Source organism: Cyprinus carpio, chromosome B10, assembly GCF_018340385.1.
Source record: "Cyprinus carpio isolate SPL01 chromosome B10, ASM1834038v1, whole genome shotgun sequence".
Lineage (NCBI taxonomy): Eukaryota > Metazoa > Chordata > Actinopteri > Cypriniformes > Cyprinidae > Cyprinus > Cyprinus carpio.
Window position 1 is genome coordinate 2,711,075 of NC_056606.1, and position 18,023 is coordinate 2,729,097.

The following is an 18,023-nucleotide window of genomic DNA, read 5'->3' on the forward strand; positions in this document are numbered from 1 at the left end:
CAGAATGTTAGACTTAGAAACTGAAGAGAAACATTATAAAATTTAATTTAGATTTAATTGTAAAGCAAATTTGACAATAAATACTGTTCCAGAGCAGTGTGATAAAAATTACTGCATTAAACATTTTTAATAAATGTTATTATGTTAACTTATATAGCCCTAACAATTAGTAAAATCTCATACCACCAGCACCCTTTTGACCCCCAGGGTCCCTAGAGCCCAGTTTTAAAACCTCTGCTCCAGTGAATAGTATAGCATGAACTGGGATTTAAGGTCACTGCTGTGCTCTGTTGGTTTGGATGTGTGTCATTTGTAGAAGTACAAGGAAACCATGAGCCAGTAAACTTTGTGACTCATGCACACTTCTGAAACAGGTTTCATCATGACGGCCGTTGACACTGAAGCATGACACACCAGTGATACGGAAACACTAAGATCTTGGAGGAGTGTTTTGTGTTCATGTTGGTGGTTAAAACACACACAGCAGATCAATAGAGTTGTCACTCCTATACTGAGAGTTTAATCAGTTTAATCAAAATTTGTATAAATTGTTGTATGTATTTTGTATTTGATTTCCTTGAGTGTTTTATCTCATTATGCATTTAAAGTGACAGTCCTATCTGTGAACAGAACCAAACTGAACAAGTTGATAATGCAGTGACGTCTCTTTTGTGGAAAATTGTTGGAACATGATGGATGCCACTGGATGCTAGAAAATCACAGAAACAAAGCTATGTGTCTTCACTGACTTTAATGGATGCCACTGGATGCTAGAAAATCACAGAAACAAAGCTATGTGTCTTGTGTTATTTTGGTAGTAGTGTATTTTATTTTCCATAGAGACCAATGTTGCCAGATCTCACTGGAAAAACTGGATCTGAAAAAACAAGCCACTTGCCTTTTTAAAATAAACCCAAATACATTGATAATTTTTATGAACTACATTTATGAAAAAAAGCCAAAGACGTTTATAAAAATGTGGTCATGGCAACACTAAAGACAATATGCTGTTTACCAACAGCAGATTTATGAGTCAACGGGTGGTTTACTTAAAATTGTTGGACATAACGCGTCAGTGGAATAACATGCCTTTGGTCAAAAATAGACATCAAATAGGTTAAACTGATGCTTAAATGTTCCTACAATTATCACTACCTCAATAATCACAACTCTGAGAGTGACTCATGACAGTTGAGATATTACCAAAGTTCAAGGTTGTTGCCTCTCTTATGCCTGTATTATTTATTATAAAAACATCTCTATTTACATCATTTATTTTCTTAAATACATTTCACCTGCCTTCCGGTGTCTCCAGTAATGCATTATGTTTTCTACACTGCAGTTGATAAGAGCTATTTCTACCTGGTTTAGTTAATTTATAAAGTTAATTTAGATTTTACCAGTCAGCAGTGTAAAACCCTCTCAGAAAAGCTAGTTTCTGTTTTTTACAGGGGAACAAAGCAGGGTCTGTGTAAAAACAGATTCTGTAAACTATAATGCTGCACAGAACTAGATGCTAACTGCATTATAGTTTAGTAAAGGGGTCAAAAGACATCTGGTCTGAATCAGGAGAGAAATCTTTTTTTTTTTTTTTTTGTCTTCTCTAGACATTAACTGCTGGACTGGAGTGGTGTGGATTATTGTGATGTTTTTATCAGCTGTTTGGACTCTCATTCTGATGGCACCCATTCACTGCAGAGCATCCATTTGTGAGACAGTGATGCAATTATACACTTATCTAAATCTGATGAAGAAACAATCTCATCTACATCTTGGATGAGCTGAGGGTGAGCACTTTTTCAACAAATGTTCATCTGAACTATGAACTATTCCTGTAATCCACAATACAATTGTTTTCAGTTTATTTAATGATTATGTTTTAAAACACTACGCACAGAAGAACATGATGTTACACATTTAGAAGGTATTATTTTGAGCCTGTATTCAGCCGAAAAAATACAGCATCACATACGGTTGTGAATTTGGAAGTGTGTTACATGCAGTTTCAATTTACTATTATATATATTTATTACAATTATATATTTATTACGAAACGTCTCTGTATGTAGCCTAGGCTTTGCTCATGCTGTCATCTATATTATATATATAAGGTCTCACTTTCTCACTGTTAGCAATCCATTATATATATATATATATATTAGTGCTGTCAAACGATTAATTGCAATTAAATCGCATCCAAAATAAAAAGTTTTTGTTTACATAATATATGTGTGTGTACTGTGTTTATTTATTATGTATATATAAATACACACACATACAGTATATATTTGGAAAATATTTACATGTACATTTATTTATTTATATTATTATATTTTATATTATATATTAATATATTTAATATTTAAACATAACAGATTTTTCTTAAATATATACATGTGTCTACATATATTATGTAAACAAAAACTTATATTGCATGCGATTAATCGTTTGACAGCACTAATATATATATACATACACACAATAATTATATGTATGCAAGAAGTATTCAAGAACATAAAAGTACCAGTATCTGATGAGCTTTTGTCTTCTGTCTTTCCGAAGAGAAACTCGTACTTGGCTTTGGCAACACTCTGTGCATGTGCAGAGGAGCTGCTGAGCCGATCAAATGCTTCTCCCTGCAAGAACAATGTGTTAAACTCGTACTTTTATTTTGAAATAATTTGTGTTTGTCAGTTTTTCCAAAGTGTGCATGTGGCCGTGTTATGACTGAAGACTTTCAAATTTAGCAAATCAGTTTTACAAGACGGATGCTGTCAAGTTCCAAAACAAAAATGACAAAATAGCTTTGTGAGAAGAACAGACCAAAAATTAAGTCATTATTTATAGAAAATCTTTTCCTCTCCTCCACAGTCTATTTTAAAAAAGTGAAGTGACGTGACGTGACATACAGTCAAGTATGGTGACCCATACTCAGAATTCGTGCTCTGCATTTAACCCATCCAAAGTGTACACACACAGCAATGAACACACACACACTGTGAACACACACACCGTGAACACACACCCGGAGCAGTGGGCATCATTTATGCTGCGGCGCCCGGGGAGCAGTTGGGGGTTCAGTGCCTTGCTCAAGGGCACCTCAGTCGTGGTGTTGCCGGCCCGAGACTCGAACCCACAACCTTAGGGTTAGGAGTCAAACTCTAACCACTAGCCCACGACTTCCCCACTGTTACATTTTGCTGTTACATATTCAAATATTCCAAAACAATGATGTCATATCAACAACACAACACAAGTTTAGAAACACAAAGGAACAGTTTTATTCTGTGCTTCTCACACAGAGATTGTATGACTTCAGAAGATTTGAAAAAACATGACAAGATTATAGGGCTGCACGATTATGACAAAAACCACAATTGTCGATTATTCCCTTGAAATTGTAATTGCGATTATAAATCACAATTTACATTGAATGATGTTTATAGTATACCATTGTTTGATGCAACTACATGCCGTATTTTTATATGAAAATAAACAAGCTGAACTGAAGCTGAAAAACTTTTAGTGCTTTTCTATAGTATTAAGCCTCAAATGTCAAATATACATCAGCTTGGTTTCTTCTTTAAATTATAAAAAAAAAAAAAATAGTAAAAAGTGAATGGATTTATAATGTTATACTAAAACAATGTAAAAAACCCTTAAGATAACATGTAGAAAGAAAATAAACATCTTAAGCATGTAGAATAACATAAATGGACTTTAATCGATTAATTGTCACTTTAAACGATTACGTAATTGTGGCATCCATAATTGTAATTGCGATTAGAAATTCGATTAATTGTGCATCCCTACAAGATTAACTTTGATTGTATGGAAGAGAGCAGCGTGAACACTGTGCTAGTGTGAACACCTAGCTTTTGAGTTCTATACAAAACCTATACAGGTTTGGAGACATTTCGACTGTGAGTAAATGATCATTTTCATTTCAGGGTAAACTGTTCGTTTAAATCCAGCGAGTGGCATGAACGTGTGAATCTAGCATTCACGCCCAGCACGCTGAAGTTCCCGCAGGAGGCCGGTCGCTATGGCTTGCTCCAGGCGGCTCAGGAATGTTTCTGTTTCCAGAAACGGCTCATTTTTTAATACCAGTGTCTTTTGTAGCTGACAAGTAATTGACCGCACTCTAGCCACATGATGAGCATGTGGAATTACTGGAACTGAACTGAAATTGTTTTTTTTAGATGGTGTGTGATTTCAAATTTCACAAGAGAAGTCGGCATTATTGAAAATCTGACCTCAGTTTTTAGGCTTGCCTCTTTTCCCTTGTTTGTTACGATCAGAGTTCAACATCAGAGACAGAGCCCTCTGAATCAGACATCTTTATCAGACACCATCTATAAAACAAGCTCAAAGTCTAACGTCAGCTTCAGAGCTGAGCGTGCTTACGTCAGATCTAATGGAGGGAAACCATTACTGACATTGTTCCTGACATGTTCCCTGAGAAACCCAGTTATTGACTAGTCCAAGATCTCAACTGAGGACTGGAGCTGATCTGTTTAATGAATGTAATTGTTTTTACCATATGAAACGTACATGTATGAGTTCATTCTTATTGGATCCACAACACAAAAAATGTTGTAAACTCAAATTCATGAAAATGTGTGTTATGTGTATAAAATATTTTTTTGTGTTTTTTTGTGTGAGAGGTTATTGTGATTTAATATCTGACTCACTTTGTGAACCAAGTCTTTATTTTCAGTCACTTCAGATGAAGCAAGAGCTGCTTTGCGTAACAAGGTTCATGGTATCAGTAACACTGACTGATTGTTCACATGACAGTGTGAAGGAAACAGCACAGGTATCACACACAGAGCACTTCATGAAGACAAAAGCTTCACAAAGGTCTTGCACTTCTTCAAAAAACAAACAATGTGAGTTTGATGAGCTTCACAGTTGGTGTAAAGCGGCGCAACTGTGCAAAACTGACGATTAGCAATGATGAGGTTTATTACGAAACATCTCTGTATGTAGACAAGGCTTTGCTCACGCTGTCAAAACACACACTTGTTACTGAAAAACTGTGTATACTCAATGCATCTTCAATGCTTCTGTTATGTGTGTCCCTTGGTAACCATTTCTGAAGGCTTTGTTTTAGGAAATTATGAACTGGCAGGCAATCGCATGGAATAATTTTGAGCAGCCCCAGAAGTCATAGCTGGCACTACTTTTGGATGCCAAATGGTGATGGCACTATGCATGCTTTCATAGAAAATAATGTGTTGAATTTTAGGACGCTTATGTCCTCCACCTGCCACATGCAGTGTGCTCCTCCTTAAACCACAGCGCTCATTATCATTCCTGGAAAAGACCTACTTACAGATGTGAAGAGACACACAAAACAAATGCATTTAATAAATAAAAGACTTGAGGAACGCTGAAGTTACAGAGGCTGACTGGGCACCGAAAAATGATCTGGTTACCTTAAGACAAGAAGCTCACAAAAGTGAGTTGAACTGGGAACAACCATGAAGATGAACCAATTCTGACAATCCAGATTTTTCACTACAGTGAGCAGTCTGAGGTTTGCCCTCAGGGTAAAACATGGTATTTAAGGCACACAGACAGCATGTCGGCCTGTGAATCTTCAGTCGTCATGATAATTATTCTCAGAAAACAGAGGAATAACACACCATTTCTGAGCATGTTTAAGAGCTACAGCAGAACACGGTTCATGTTTCCACTTCACTGAAAATAGTACAGCATCCTACAGGAAATTAACCATCAAAATACAATTAAAACTTCAGCCTTTTTAATACTGTTTTAATACTGTAAACCTGCTGCTTTCACACAATCTGCATTGTAAAAAGTGCTATTTTAATGGTGACTTGACTTTTGCCATCAGAGTAAGAGTTTTATCTGACATCAAACATCATCTAGTAAAGTGTATGTTGACTATTCATTTATTAAGGTTGAGTGTACATTTTGAGGCCCTGAAACTGCTCACAATTTCTTGAAAGCTTTCTTTAATCATCTTTAGCTCTTAATTATCAATAGTCAGTTGCTGTGACAAATTAATCTTGGTCACACTTTATTTTAAGGTCCAATTCTTGCTATTACCAAACCATTAACTACAACTTTTGCCTCAATAATCTCCTAATTAGCTGCTTATTAATAGTAAGGTAGTTGTTGAGTTTAGGTATTGGGTATGATTAGAGATGTAGAATATGCTCATGCAGAATATGTGCTTTACAAACACTTATAAACAGATAATATGTTAATAATAGGCATGATAATAAGCAACTAGTTAATAGTTGGAATTGGTCCTTATACTAAAGTGTTACCTCAATTTAATTTAAATACAATATTCCATGGTAGTTCCATAAACTGTTTAGACTAGTCTTTAAAAGTTAGTCATCTAATTATTTTTCTTAAAGACTGGTCATGACTTTTTAAATTCTGTTATGAAAAGGTAGATTGGTCTTATTTGTACTGATAAAGTTAGGTTGTTTAAAGTTTGGTTGGTCTTATCTATGTGCTAAAATTCAGTAATCACAGTCTTAACATGGTGGCTAAGTTTATGCAACTGGCTTGTTTTCAATGGAAAAACACGTATTACACAAATATTCAGATGGAATCTAGCATGTCACACGCCTTACAAATTTAAATAGCAAAAGCATTTCATGTAGAACTACCCACAAGTCTTATTATTAGCAAAAATTCCCCTAAAAATTCCCCTAAAGAAATGAGTAGTTCTTGTGTGTGTTTGTAACGGTGGTCACCATGCAGAGGTCACATGACTGTACGATCACACTATATCTGTAAACTCTCTATACCAGGGGTCGGCAAGTAAGTTTGGCATCAGGCCCAAAAAAATGCTGCCACTATATTGCAGGCCAGAACATATATACTATTTGTAGTTAAATGGATCGTAGTTGATCCGTGATCCTTACGGACCAAGCCCCACGGTTCGGCACGCATGTGATCCGTGGATTAATTGCAAAATTTAACCATAACAGAGTATAAGTTTATCATTTGTTCGTATTTACACAAGCAAGCGAACTTTACATGAAGAATTTTCCACAACAGTCTACACTCCATACACCATAATTGTAGGTTTTTAACATCTATGCAAATTTATTAAAAATAAAAAACTAAAATGCTTCCATTGCATAAGTATTTATACCCTTATCTGAGACAGTTGATCAGGAGCATTCAGGTTGCTTGTAGATGTTACTATACTTTAAGTGAATTTAACCTTTGGCTAATTCAATTCAATGGGTTTGATTTGGGACAGCACGCACGTCTTAATAAAAGGTCTAACAGCTAATAATGCATATCAGAGCAAAAACCAAGCACTGAGGTCAAAAGAACTGCCTGAAGAGCTCAGAAACAGATTTACGTCAAGCCACACATTTATAGAAGAGTTCAGAAATTATTAATAATTATATGCTTTATTGAAGGGTCACGGAAGCATGTAGTCTCTGTTACCCTTAATGAAAGATGTTTGATGGACCTGATGGACCTCTGATGAACCTCTAGTTGAGCTCCATGATCATATGTGGAGATAGGAGAAACCTACGGGATGGAATAGAGCTCTGCAATACTCCACCAATCTGGGCTTTGTGGCGGTGTGGCAAGACTCGATCAAGACACACTTGGAATTTGCAAAAAAGCACCTAAAGGATCCTTAGACTCTGAAAAAACAAGATTCTCTGGTCTGATGAACCTCAATTCCAAGCATCATGTTTGAAGGAGACCAGCTCTGCTCTTCACCTGCAGAGTACCATCCCAAAAGTAAAGTGTGCTGGTAGCAGCCTCATGCTGTGGGGCAGGGACTGAGGGACTCATCAGAGTAGAAGGAAAGCTCAGTGCAGCAAAATATAGAGATAGCCTTAATGAAAACCCAGTCCAGAGCATTCAGAACCTCAGATTTGGCAGAAAGTTCATCTTCCAACAGGACAATGACCCTAAACACACAGCAAGAGTAGCTTATAGACAACCCTGTGAATGTCCTTGAGTGGCCCAGACAGAGCCTGAGATTGAACCTAATCAAATGTTTCTGGAGAAACCTGAAAATGTGCATCTGCCCCCATCCAACCTGTCAGAGCTTGAGAGGTGAAGAGGCAAGAGAAGAATGCTATATAATTGCGAAATGCTGATGAGCAAAGCTTGTCGCATCAATCAAAATAGACTTAAGACTGTAAAGGTGCTTCATCTAAATATTTAGTTAAGGGTATGAATACTTATGCAATGTACTTATTTCAGTTTTTTATTTTTAATAAAATTACGAAGTTGTGACAATTCTGTTTTTGCTTTGTCAGTATGGTGTATGGAGTCTAGATTGATGTAGGAAAAAAGTAATTTAAAGAAGTTCATCATAAGGCAGCAACATAATAAAATAAAATAAATGAAGGGGTATGAATACTTATGATATTACAGTTTAAAATTTAAGAAATTAATTGATGAAAAATGCAACTAGAATTGCCTGTGACAGACTGTTACAGTGTCTTTGTAACTAGTAGTGAGCTGTTACTCTGTGGTTAAATCCTGTATCAGGACAGTCATTAACAAAAAGCCACATTTGTGTGTAGCGGTGTCCCGGGTTTCACACTGGATAAATTAATAAGCAGAGTAGAGACACATACCAAACCTGGCAAGTATCTTCTTTCACCAACTTTCAACACTGCCTTGCTAAAAACACATATATGTGGGAGATGCAGAATGGAAAAATAAGTCAAAAAATAAAAGAGGACTTGAATAAGCACATTAATGGCATGTTTGAGTCATGGTCTTTAAACAAAATATGTTTTATTTCCTCTTCCAAATTTGTGAATAATAAATGTGTAACTTATTGTAAGAATTATTTGACCATAGCCTACTTTTAAACAGAATTATTCCTTGGCATCCTCACCTACTAAAACTGCATTTTTTTAATTGTTTGCATGCTGGAGGAACGCTATTACATTGTGTGCAGAGTGATGTTGACATTTAAACTAGCTGGAGAGAGAAAATGACTCTATCAAAGAGTCTAAAGAGGAAAACTGACAGTGAAAATAGGGCATACAAAGAAGAACAGAAACACAACTATGCGTTCATCCTACCTAGTTTTGTGAATAATCTGCAACGAAGTTGTCACTGTTTGCAAAGAATATACTCTTTTGAACTTTTCTAATTAAAATCTCTCTGCAAAAACGTTGTCGTACTTTTATTTTGAAGGCAAAATCACTATAGACGAAGTGATTGTGAGTAATGTCACTGTCATGACAGATCTATTTCAGAACCAGCTGCAGACCACTAATCTTTACGTCCAGATAATTGGCCTTATAATAAATTAACAATCAACTCATCTGCTTTACTAGATGTTTGATTATATCAGATAAAACTCTTATCAGACGAACCCTTTAAATTTCAAACATTTATGACTGATCATTTCAACATGGAGTCAAAATTAATTCATGTCATGCTCATAATTTCATTCTGCCTTTAATTTTGAACACACATCTCCAGCCACACATCATGTATGACCATTCAATCAATGGGCTGCTTTTTTTTTTTTGTTTTTTGTCAGTAAGAATAGTTTTTTTCAATCATTACTCACCATGTGAGATTATTATAAGTGGCCAGAGCTTTATTATTGCTGAATTAAACTGTTCAGGAGACTTTGATCCTCCAGTTTAAGTGTTTTATGAATAAATGTCTGACAGCAAAATCAACTCCATTTAATGGGATATTTATGCCTGGCTTCACAAAGGCAGATGACAGACAAAAAGAACTCCAATTAAAAAGCAATCAGTCAATAAAGATCCTTGAAATACTGGAAACATTTGGTAAGAAAAAGGTGGAAACATGTCCTGAGAGAAAAAACCCTCTGCCAAAGATTGAGCCTAGGACAACCGCAGCACTGCCGCACGACTCTGACCACATATACCACTAACTGCTTGAAAAGAAACAGAGTGATGATGGTATCTTAATGGCTGAAGGGTCAGTAACCCAAATGTCAAATGTTCAAAACCATGCAAAATCTCAAATAACTGAACATTTTACATCGATCACGATTACTGAATGATTGTAGTTATTATTTTTTGTTGTAGTTGTTCACTGACAAAGGGCGGGATATTTTATTCTAATGAAAGAGAGCACATCACATCTTTGTGATTTTAAAATAATTGAAGGAAACACAAACTATTTATTAGGGCTGGGTTTTAACACAAATTCAGTTACAATTACTTAAGTTATTTTTTTGAATAGTGGCTATCATAAAAACATGGACAGATTAATTCAAACATAAATAAACCCTTAAAGAAAAGTAAAAAATTTTATATGGTGCATATATTAATGCCCTTGTTTCATGATAAAAGCACCAAAGCACAATGCTTACTGTGATGTATTGGATGGGAGCTGCGCTTCAATGCTCCATCCACTAACTAAAAACAGGCTAGACTAATCGATTCTTGGGACTCAGGAATCTATATAGTTTCGTAAAAATTAGAATCAATATTTTTTACCCAGCCCTATTATTTATGGTTATTTATTGAATATTTTGAACAACTGAAATCAAAAAGCACACATTGCTTGAAATTAAAACATCTAATGAAAAAAGTCACCTTTAGTCTCTTTTAAAAAAGCAAGTTTCCTAATGAAAAAAAAATTAAAGAGTAGAAAATAAATTATTTGCAACGGTCGTCTAGTGCCGAATACACATACGGTGGTATGTTTTTAAAACCGGAAAAATCGACATTGGAAAATTTTGTTGGTTAGAGGTTCTGAATTTCGGTTTCGATTAGTTTTCTATTAATCATCCAGCCCTAATCACACATGCATTGCTCTCCACACACAAATACACACAGACAGAAAAATCAGGCTGCGCATGGATAGTGTGCACTACAGTGCAGCAGCACTGAAGCAGACATCTGATCTATCAGAACATTCTAGAACACTGACATTTCTTTGATACTTCAATTTATTCAAAATTTAAATAACAGTTCTGTTTTTCATGCCACTCAAAGGGCCAATGTGTTAATGTCTTGATTCGCTGATGTTTAAAAACAAAACACAGTGAATTCAGGAATAGTTCTCGGTTTGTTTTGGAAGCTACATAAAAAAATATGACATGAGTTTGCTGATATTAATGTCAATTCATCCAGATGACTGAATTGTAATTGCAATGTCAAAGGAAAAACTCAAGTATTATGATTTTTGCCATAATCATGCAGAGTTATTGAGCTCGTCAATCACCACTGTGCCCTGAGCAAGACATTAAGCTTCAGCGTACTCCATGGGCTCTGTCCTCTCATTAGGATACTGTCAGTTGCTTGTGGATGTTAGGAAACGGTCAGTTGCTTGTGGATGAGAAAACATCTGCTAAATGACTGTTTTGTCAATGCAGGATGCAAGAGCACAGAAAAACCTTCAGTTCCTCTGACACAACAAAAGCTTGCCCAATACTGTGGCAGGCCCACACACTCAACTCCAATGCTTACACTTTCTTGTCCTTTGACTATTTGTTTATTAAATATTTGGGCTAGTTTGGTAAATCGACCAATACAGACTGTATTCATTTTTACTCAGTTTGGCATACTTCACAGAATGCTTAAATCACTAAAAACCAAAACAGTCTGCAGATTCCTTTGAGCAAATAGAGTGCTCAGCAATACAGAGTGTTGGTAACACTTTACAATAAGATCCCATTAGCTGATGACAGTTAGTGCTTTAACTAACATTAACTGACAATGAATGAACATTACTTTTGTTACAGTATTTATTATTCTTTGTTAACATTAGTTAATAAAAAATACAACTGTTCTGTTAGTTGTTTTTTGTTGTTAATTCATGTTCAATAATGTAGTTAATTTATGTTAACAAATGCCACCTTATTTTTTTAGCGTTACTGAATTTTTACAACAGGACCTAATCATTCAATAACGCTATAAAATAAGAAAATGCCTGTCACAAATATGATTCGATTATTAAATAGTTTATTGATGTTTGATAACATTTAATATGTGATTTATTTATTTATTATTGTTATTTTATTTATTTATTTATTTATTATTGTTATTTTATTTATTTATTTATTTATCTTTGTGCAAAAATAGTTCATGTAATTCTTTGACTTCTAAATTCATAAACACTTTTGCTGGAAAACTATACCAGCAGATTTCACAATATTAAGCACATTTTCCTACACAATGCTGATTGCTACCAAAAATCCACTTTTAAAGGTGTAAAAAAAATAAATAAATACACAACTGTTATGCATTTTTTTAAGCAGAATCAGAGTAAATTTTTGCATTTAATGCTGAATTTAGATATTCAGTCATATTCAACTTGTTTAGTGAAGTGTGGTCATTTGTTTATACTCTGCAAGCCATAATGTTGTACATGATCAACAAACATAAGATAACTGGTCAAGAGACAGGTCAATCAACCATTGCACATTTCCAATCAATTAATCAATCAATAAAAGCATTACAATAACACACCATGCACACACAAGACAACTGTGTAATATCACAGAACTTTTTGGAAGAACAAAAACCTGGTGTTTAGAAGCAAAATCATATTTTTTCCAAGACGTGGTGTATAATAGTGGTTAATAATGAAGAGATGGCAGATTTCATCCAGTATTTAACCACTGTGCCAAAAACCATAACCGCTGTAATAACACATGACAGTACTGTAGCTTCACAAGCAAAACAGATATCAGTGGTAACCTACACACCAAATATCAATGAAGCAAACATCAGCAGACAATGAACACAAAGCCCGAACAGTGATGGTTGTATTGAGGGTCTGTGGTAACTCAGCACTGTTACTTTAATTTACACTATTAGTACTGTAATTACACTAGTATTACACTGTTATAACATGCATTAAGGTCAACCTCAAAGCATTTTTTTTGGTTTTTTTGTGGTTTTGTTGTACTAGTATTACACTGTTATAAAATGTAATTATGGTTACTGAATGAAGACGTACCAAAGAAAAACAGCAGATATAAAAAACAGAATCGCACCATGTTCTTTTCATCATCACTATCATCACTATCATCATCACTGTTTGAATCTCATTCACGCGTTTTCACTCATTTTTTCCCCTGGAGTGCTAGTCTGTTAGCTTCACTAACGTCGCTAGATGTGAGCGTGCACTGCAGCTACAGAAATACACAGTAAACATGTTTAAAGTGTGTTTTCTACCGAACACACACAGGCGTGTATAAAATTACCTAAACTGAAACTACAGTGTGACATAAATAGGGCATACTGCCAGAAGTGAAAGCGCCTGAATAGAGTTTTTCGCTAAATCGTGGCAAAAAACATTGAACTGTGAAGCACCACAAACAATGAAAAAACTCACGACGGAAGACGGAGTGATTTACATTCACCAGCGGTTCAAGGGAAAGCTGGATGTTTGAGCATCACTGTGGATTACTTCAGCTCATTATAAGAGCAGCTGTGTGTCTGTGTGTGTGTGTGTGTGTGTGTGTGGTTGGTTTGATGTGTCTCCCCTCAGTCTAGTGTCAGTTGGTACAGTCCTATGTGCGTTTTTTTATGCTTGAACAAACATATAAATCCATAAAATAATGAAAAATCGTCAGTCTAGTTAAACATAACCGACAAACACAAACGCTTATACACATTAATAAAATAAAAATTTGCTACAAAAAAAAAAAAAAACATCCGAAACAACCTAAAGCCTAAAAACACGCAGTGCAGTGCGCGCACGTTTTTTCCCTGTCATATCTCAGACGTCATCATGCATGACCCTGTTTTAAGTCCAGATGTGAAATCTTCATGAGGATATCCGCGGCTTTTCGGTGATACCAACTGTTTAGGGGCGTGAGCAATGTGATAACATTTGTCTATATCTATTATATAACAAAAGCAATGATTAAAAAAAATTACAATTTACATACAGTATAAATAAAAAATATTGTGGTCAGTTTATTTATTTATTATTATTATTTTTTAGGTAATAAGGACAATTCCACTTTGAAACTTTGTGGATCATAAAATGTGCTACATATGCTACCTATAAAATGGCTTGACTCAACTAATGCACTCAGCAGAAAATACTTTTCTGACAATGCATGGCAGAAATACTGTAATTATATTATTTTTAAAAAATAGTAAATTATGGACAAAAAACTTTAAAAGGAAATATGAAGTTATAGCTACAAACAAAAAAATATATATTTATTTAATATAAAACTAATTTTTAAATCTAAATAAATATATACGCAAACAGGTTAAGACCTGGGCAGATGTCATGTGAAACTTGCAAAATACACAGTTGGTCCCTGTTAATAAATTGGGCCATGTTGTAAGTCCCTTTGTGGATGAACGTGTCTGCTAAATAATAAAATGTATATGTAAAAGGAGGTTCAATACAAACTTGTAATTATCAAAAAAAAAAAAATCAACTTCCTGTTTTTTTTTACTTCTGGCCCAGTTTTGTCTGAAAGTTAAGAAATCACGCAAGATTAAATCCTTGTTTTATTGAACAGTTTATAAAAACAAGCATCACATTCACAACTGTATACTCTGCAGTTGTACTGAATATCATTATGCTGAGATTTATTTTAGCAGCATTGTTTGATATTGCTAAACTGAACACTGAACACCGTTTGAAGATCCCAGAGAAACTACAGCACTAATAGTTTCTATATAATTACATGAATATGCACTGTTATGTTGCTTGCATAAAAAGTGTCTGCGTAAACTGTGTTTATTAATGATCAGTGGTTGATTGATCACCGACCACCTCTTTGTGTCTCTTTTTATTTATTTCCATGATTCAGCTTCATCTGGTCTTAATTTAATATTAATTTTGTGCTGCTTGGTTTTGCTGTGATGTTTGCGTTGCTTTGGTAAGAAAGGATCTTTAAAGCATGTTATGGTTTTGGGGCCATTTTACAATTCTCCAATGTTTTAAGAGTAAAGTAGGAAGATGAAAATTGGTTCTAGTCCATTTAATGTGAGGTATTCAGATATCAGCCCATCTGGGTGGAGAGACAAACATTACCCAGCATGCTCAAATCCCAAAGATGCTCTCTTCAAACCAGTCTAAAACAGCACTGACCAGACTAGACCAAGACAAAAGAGGCTCTCTTCAAACCAGTCTAAAACAGCACTGACCAGACTAGACCGAGACAAGCAAATCAATCACTCAGTTATATGTGGTGAACAAACATTCCCAGTGTGGTGGATGAATAACAGAGAAGCAGCTTTAGTAAAAGCATATATACCTTCACAGGAACTGCAGGTCTAAGTCTGGCCGAGGGCACCATGGCCGTCAGTGATGCAATAGACGTCAGTGATGAAGTCTCACCGCCGTCCTCATCGAGATGTGATGTCATATCAGCAGGAGTCTCCCTGGAGGAGCTGGGATGCAGCGCAGGTGTGTATCCATACAGCTTTGAGGTCCGCCCGATGACAGCAGACAGAAAGGATGTGCTCTCTTTCGCTCTGCTCTGAGCACCAGCTTCCTCTTTCTGTTTGGCACTGTGTACCCAGCTCGTGTGCGGCTGCCGCGGCTTGCTGCGGGTTATGACTGGAAACACAGGGACTGGTGGAAGAACAAGAGGCTTGGGGCTCAGTTTAGGTTTGATCCCTGGATTCCTGGCGTTAGTGTCCAACCCCGCTCCTGAATGGAGGAAGCTCGCTCTGGCAGTGGAAGGGAGTTTGGGGCAAGAAGGACTCATCTGGCTCATGATTTCAGAATTCCCTTGATGTAAAATCCAATTAGGGAATTCTGTCCCATCTAGTGTGGACTGTGACAGCTGTTGATTTTGATTCTCAGTGAAGAGCTGTAGCTTGAGCAGTGCAGTAATCCAATACAGGTCAATACAATGACTCTTAATATTTAAGAAGGGGTCTAGGTGCCCCCTGGCTCGCTGGCTCTTCAGATGGTAAATCAGAGGGACCTCTCTCCGTGGGCTGGTAGGAGACTGGTGCTGATGGGCCCTGGAGGGTGACTGCAGCTGGACGCAGAGGAAGGAAGTCTTACCATGATGATGATCTCCTATTTCCTGTAAGAATGGCTAATCTTTCTATGTTGGGTGAAAAGCTCAAGTTTCACAAGGATCATGTCCCATGAGCATAAGGGCCAGGGTGGCACTGGTCCACCCAGATTAATAGTGGGTCCACCCAAACTGCATTCAATACCATTATCACATAAACCCTTTCATTGGAGAAATGGTTTATTTCAAGGAAGAACATTTTAACATTATTTATTAGACTATGATTAATTGAGTGCGCTGCAGTGATGATGTATTTTTGTGGACCACCCAAACTTTTGCATCACCCTTGTTCCACTAACAAAAACCCCAAACAATTTTTCTATGAAGCTTTTGGATATTGCAGAAAAGAAGCTCTGTTGACCAACAAAAGATTGAAATTCATCATGATAATCTTCACAAATGAACAAAACTTTACTAAATTTGGAAGCCTAAGTAGAAGCAATACGGCTGTATATGAACTACAACATGGTTGCATCAACTCTTTTAAATTTTTATTTCAGTGGTTTCCCTTAAAGTTTGTGTTAGAACAGATTGCAAGAGTGTGTTTAATAAACAAAATGAGGCTGTGAATGTGTTTAACCACCTCTGTAGTCCATATGGCTACTTGTTAGCAACCACAATTTTCAAGACAATTTTTGAGTAAAAGCTGCTATTAGCTGCTATTAAAAGGTGCTATTACTGATGTATTTTATGATGTGAAAATGTACTGAGCTTGTGTTAACCACAGACCTTGTTTTAAGCCAGGCATTGTGTGATTGGTTGAGCTGATTTCTGAGTCGTATGAGCCTGTGTAAAAGTTAAACTATGGCCACATGGTGATTCTCCCTGGAAAACATTTTCCTTTTTTCTGAAATAACCACAGTTCCAGGTTCGTGGGGGTCCCACATTTCACACGTATAGTGTGAGCACATAAATTGTGAGCTTTGGCTTTACATCGCATGCAATTTACTCATACACTGAGAGTCAGTATTTAACAAAAGAATTGCTGAAATTGCATAATGATTTTTCTGCTTTTCTGCCTTTTTGGCATTTTAACCAAAAACCCCATTCAAAAAATGTACTGATTTTAGGACAAGGGAACTGCAAGCAGAGCTGGGTAGTGACTGATTACATGTAATCTGGATTAAGTCATCAGATTCCAAAAATGATGTACTGGTAGATAAAATGACATTTTAAAATACTCTTAACCAGGTTACAGTTACTTTTTTATGGATTACATGGTCACATATTAATCACACAATGGCAATAATTTATTCACTAATTCCTCTTTTTCATCTTTTTAATGTTCCTTGCTAAAAAGCTTACTGCTTATATAAACTTAGCCGTGTCTTCCAGTTTTGTGGACATTGCCACACAGCATTGATCTGACCACTGGATTAACAAAAATCTGTTCAGGTTTCAGAAGTGTCTGAACATTGCATCAACTAACACATTAATTCTTATTGAATTATCACTCAGTCGGTTACTTTACCATGTATTACTTTGGAAGGCGCTTGTCTTTCAAACAAATTAAAATGCACAAATTTACAAATTCACAATTTAACATTTTAATGATTTAGTTCATTATTAAATTTTCACTGAACTCATAAACCCCCTGCATTTCCTTCACAAACCCAGTTTGGGCAATATTAGATGTATGTTTTTATGCACTCTCATGATGTTGAAAACTTATGATACTACCAAATGCAATATATTTTCGTAACTCTTTGTATTTTCATATCAATAAGATTATCCCACTATTCTAACATCAATGTGTGTAGGCCTGTGATAGGTCAAAAGTAATTTAAAAAGTAGTCTGATTATATTAGAACTACAAGATGTGTAATATAATGGATCACGTTACTAACTACAATTTTTGTCATGTAATTTGATTATCAGTTAAATGGATTACAATTCGTAATTAATCTAGCTTGACTGTAAGTGTCTTAAAGGCCAACTAGTTTCCAGTTTTTGGCCCAACAAAAAAATACGTCATCCCTGCAGCACTTTATTGAAATGAGTCACAGTTTAAAGGCTCTTTAAAGCATGGAGGGCCAACCTGCTC

At 35.7% G+C, this 18,023-nt stretch overlaps 1 protein-coding gene across 1 annotated transcript in view; it reads right to left on the reverse strand.

The window, feature by feature from the left end:
- psd3l (pleckstrin and Sec7 domain containing 3, like) overlaps positions 1-15,701 on the reverse strand; it is a 114,225-nt gene extending 98,524 nt beyond the window's left edge. Inside the window, 2 exon segments of the mRNA XM_042731964.1 lie at positions 2,525-2,636; positions 15,206-15,701. Coding sequence (XP_042587898.1) covers positions 2,525-2,636; positions 15,206-15,670 — 577 coding nt within the window. The 5' untranslated portion in view covers positions 15,671-15,701.
- Positions 15,702-18,023: the final 2,322 nt, after the last annotated feature.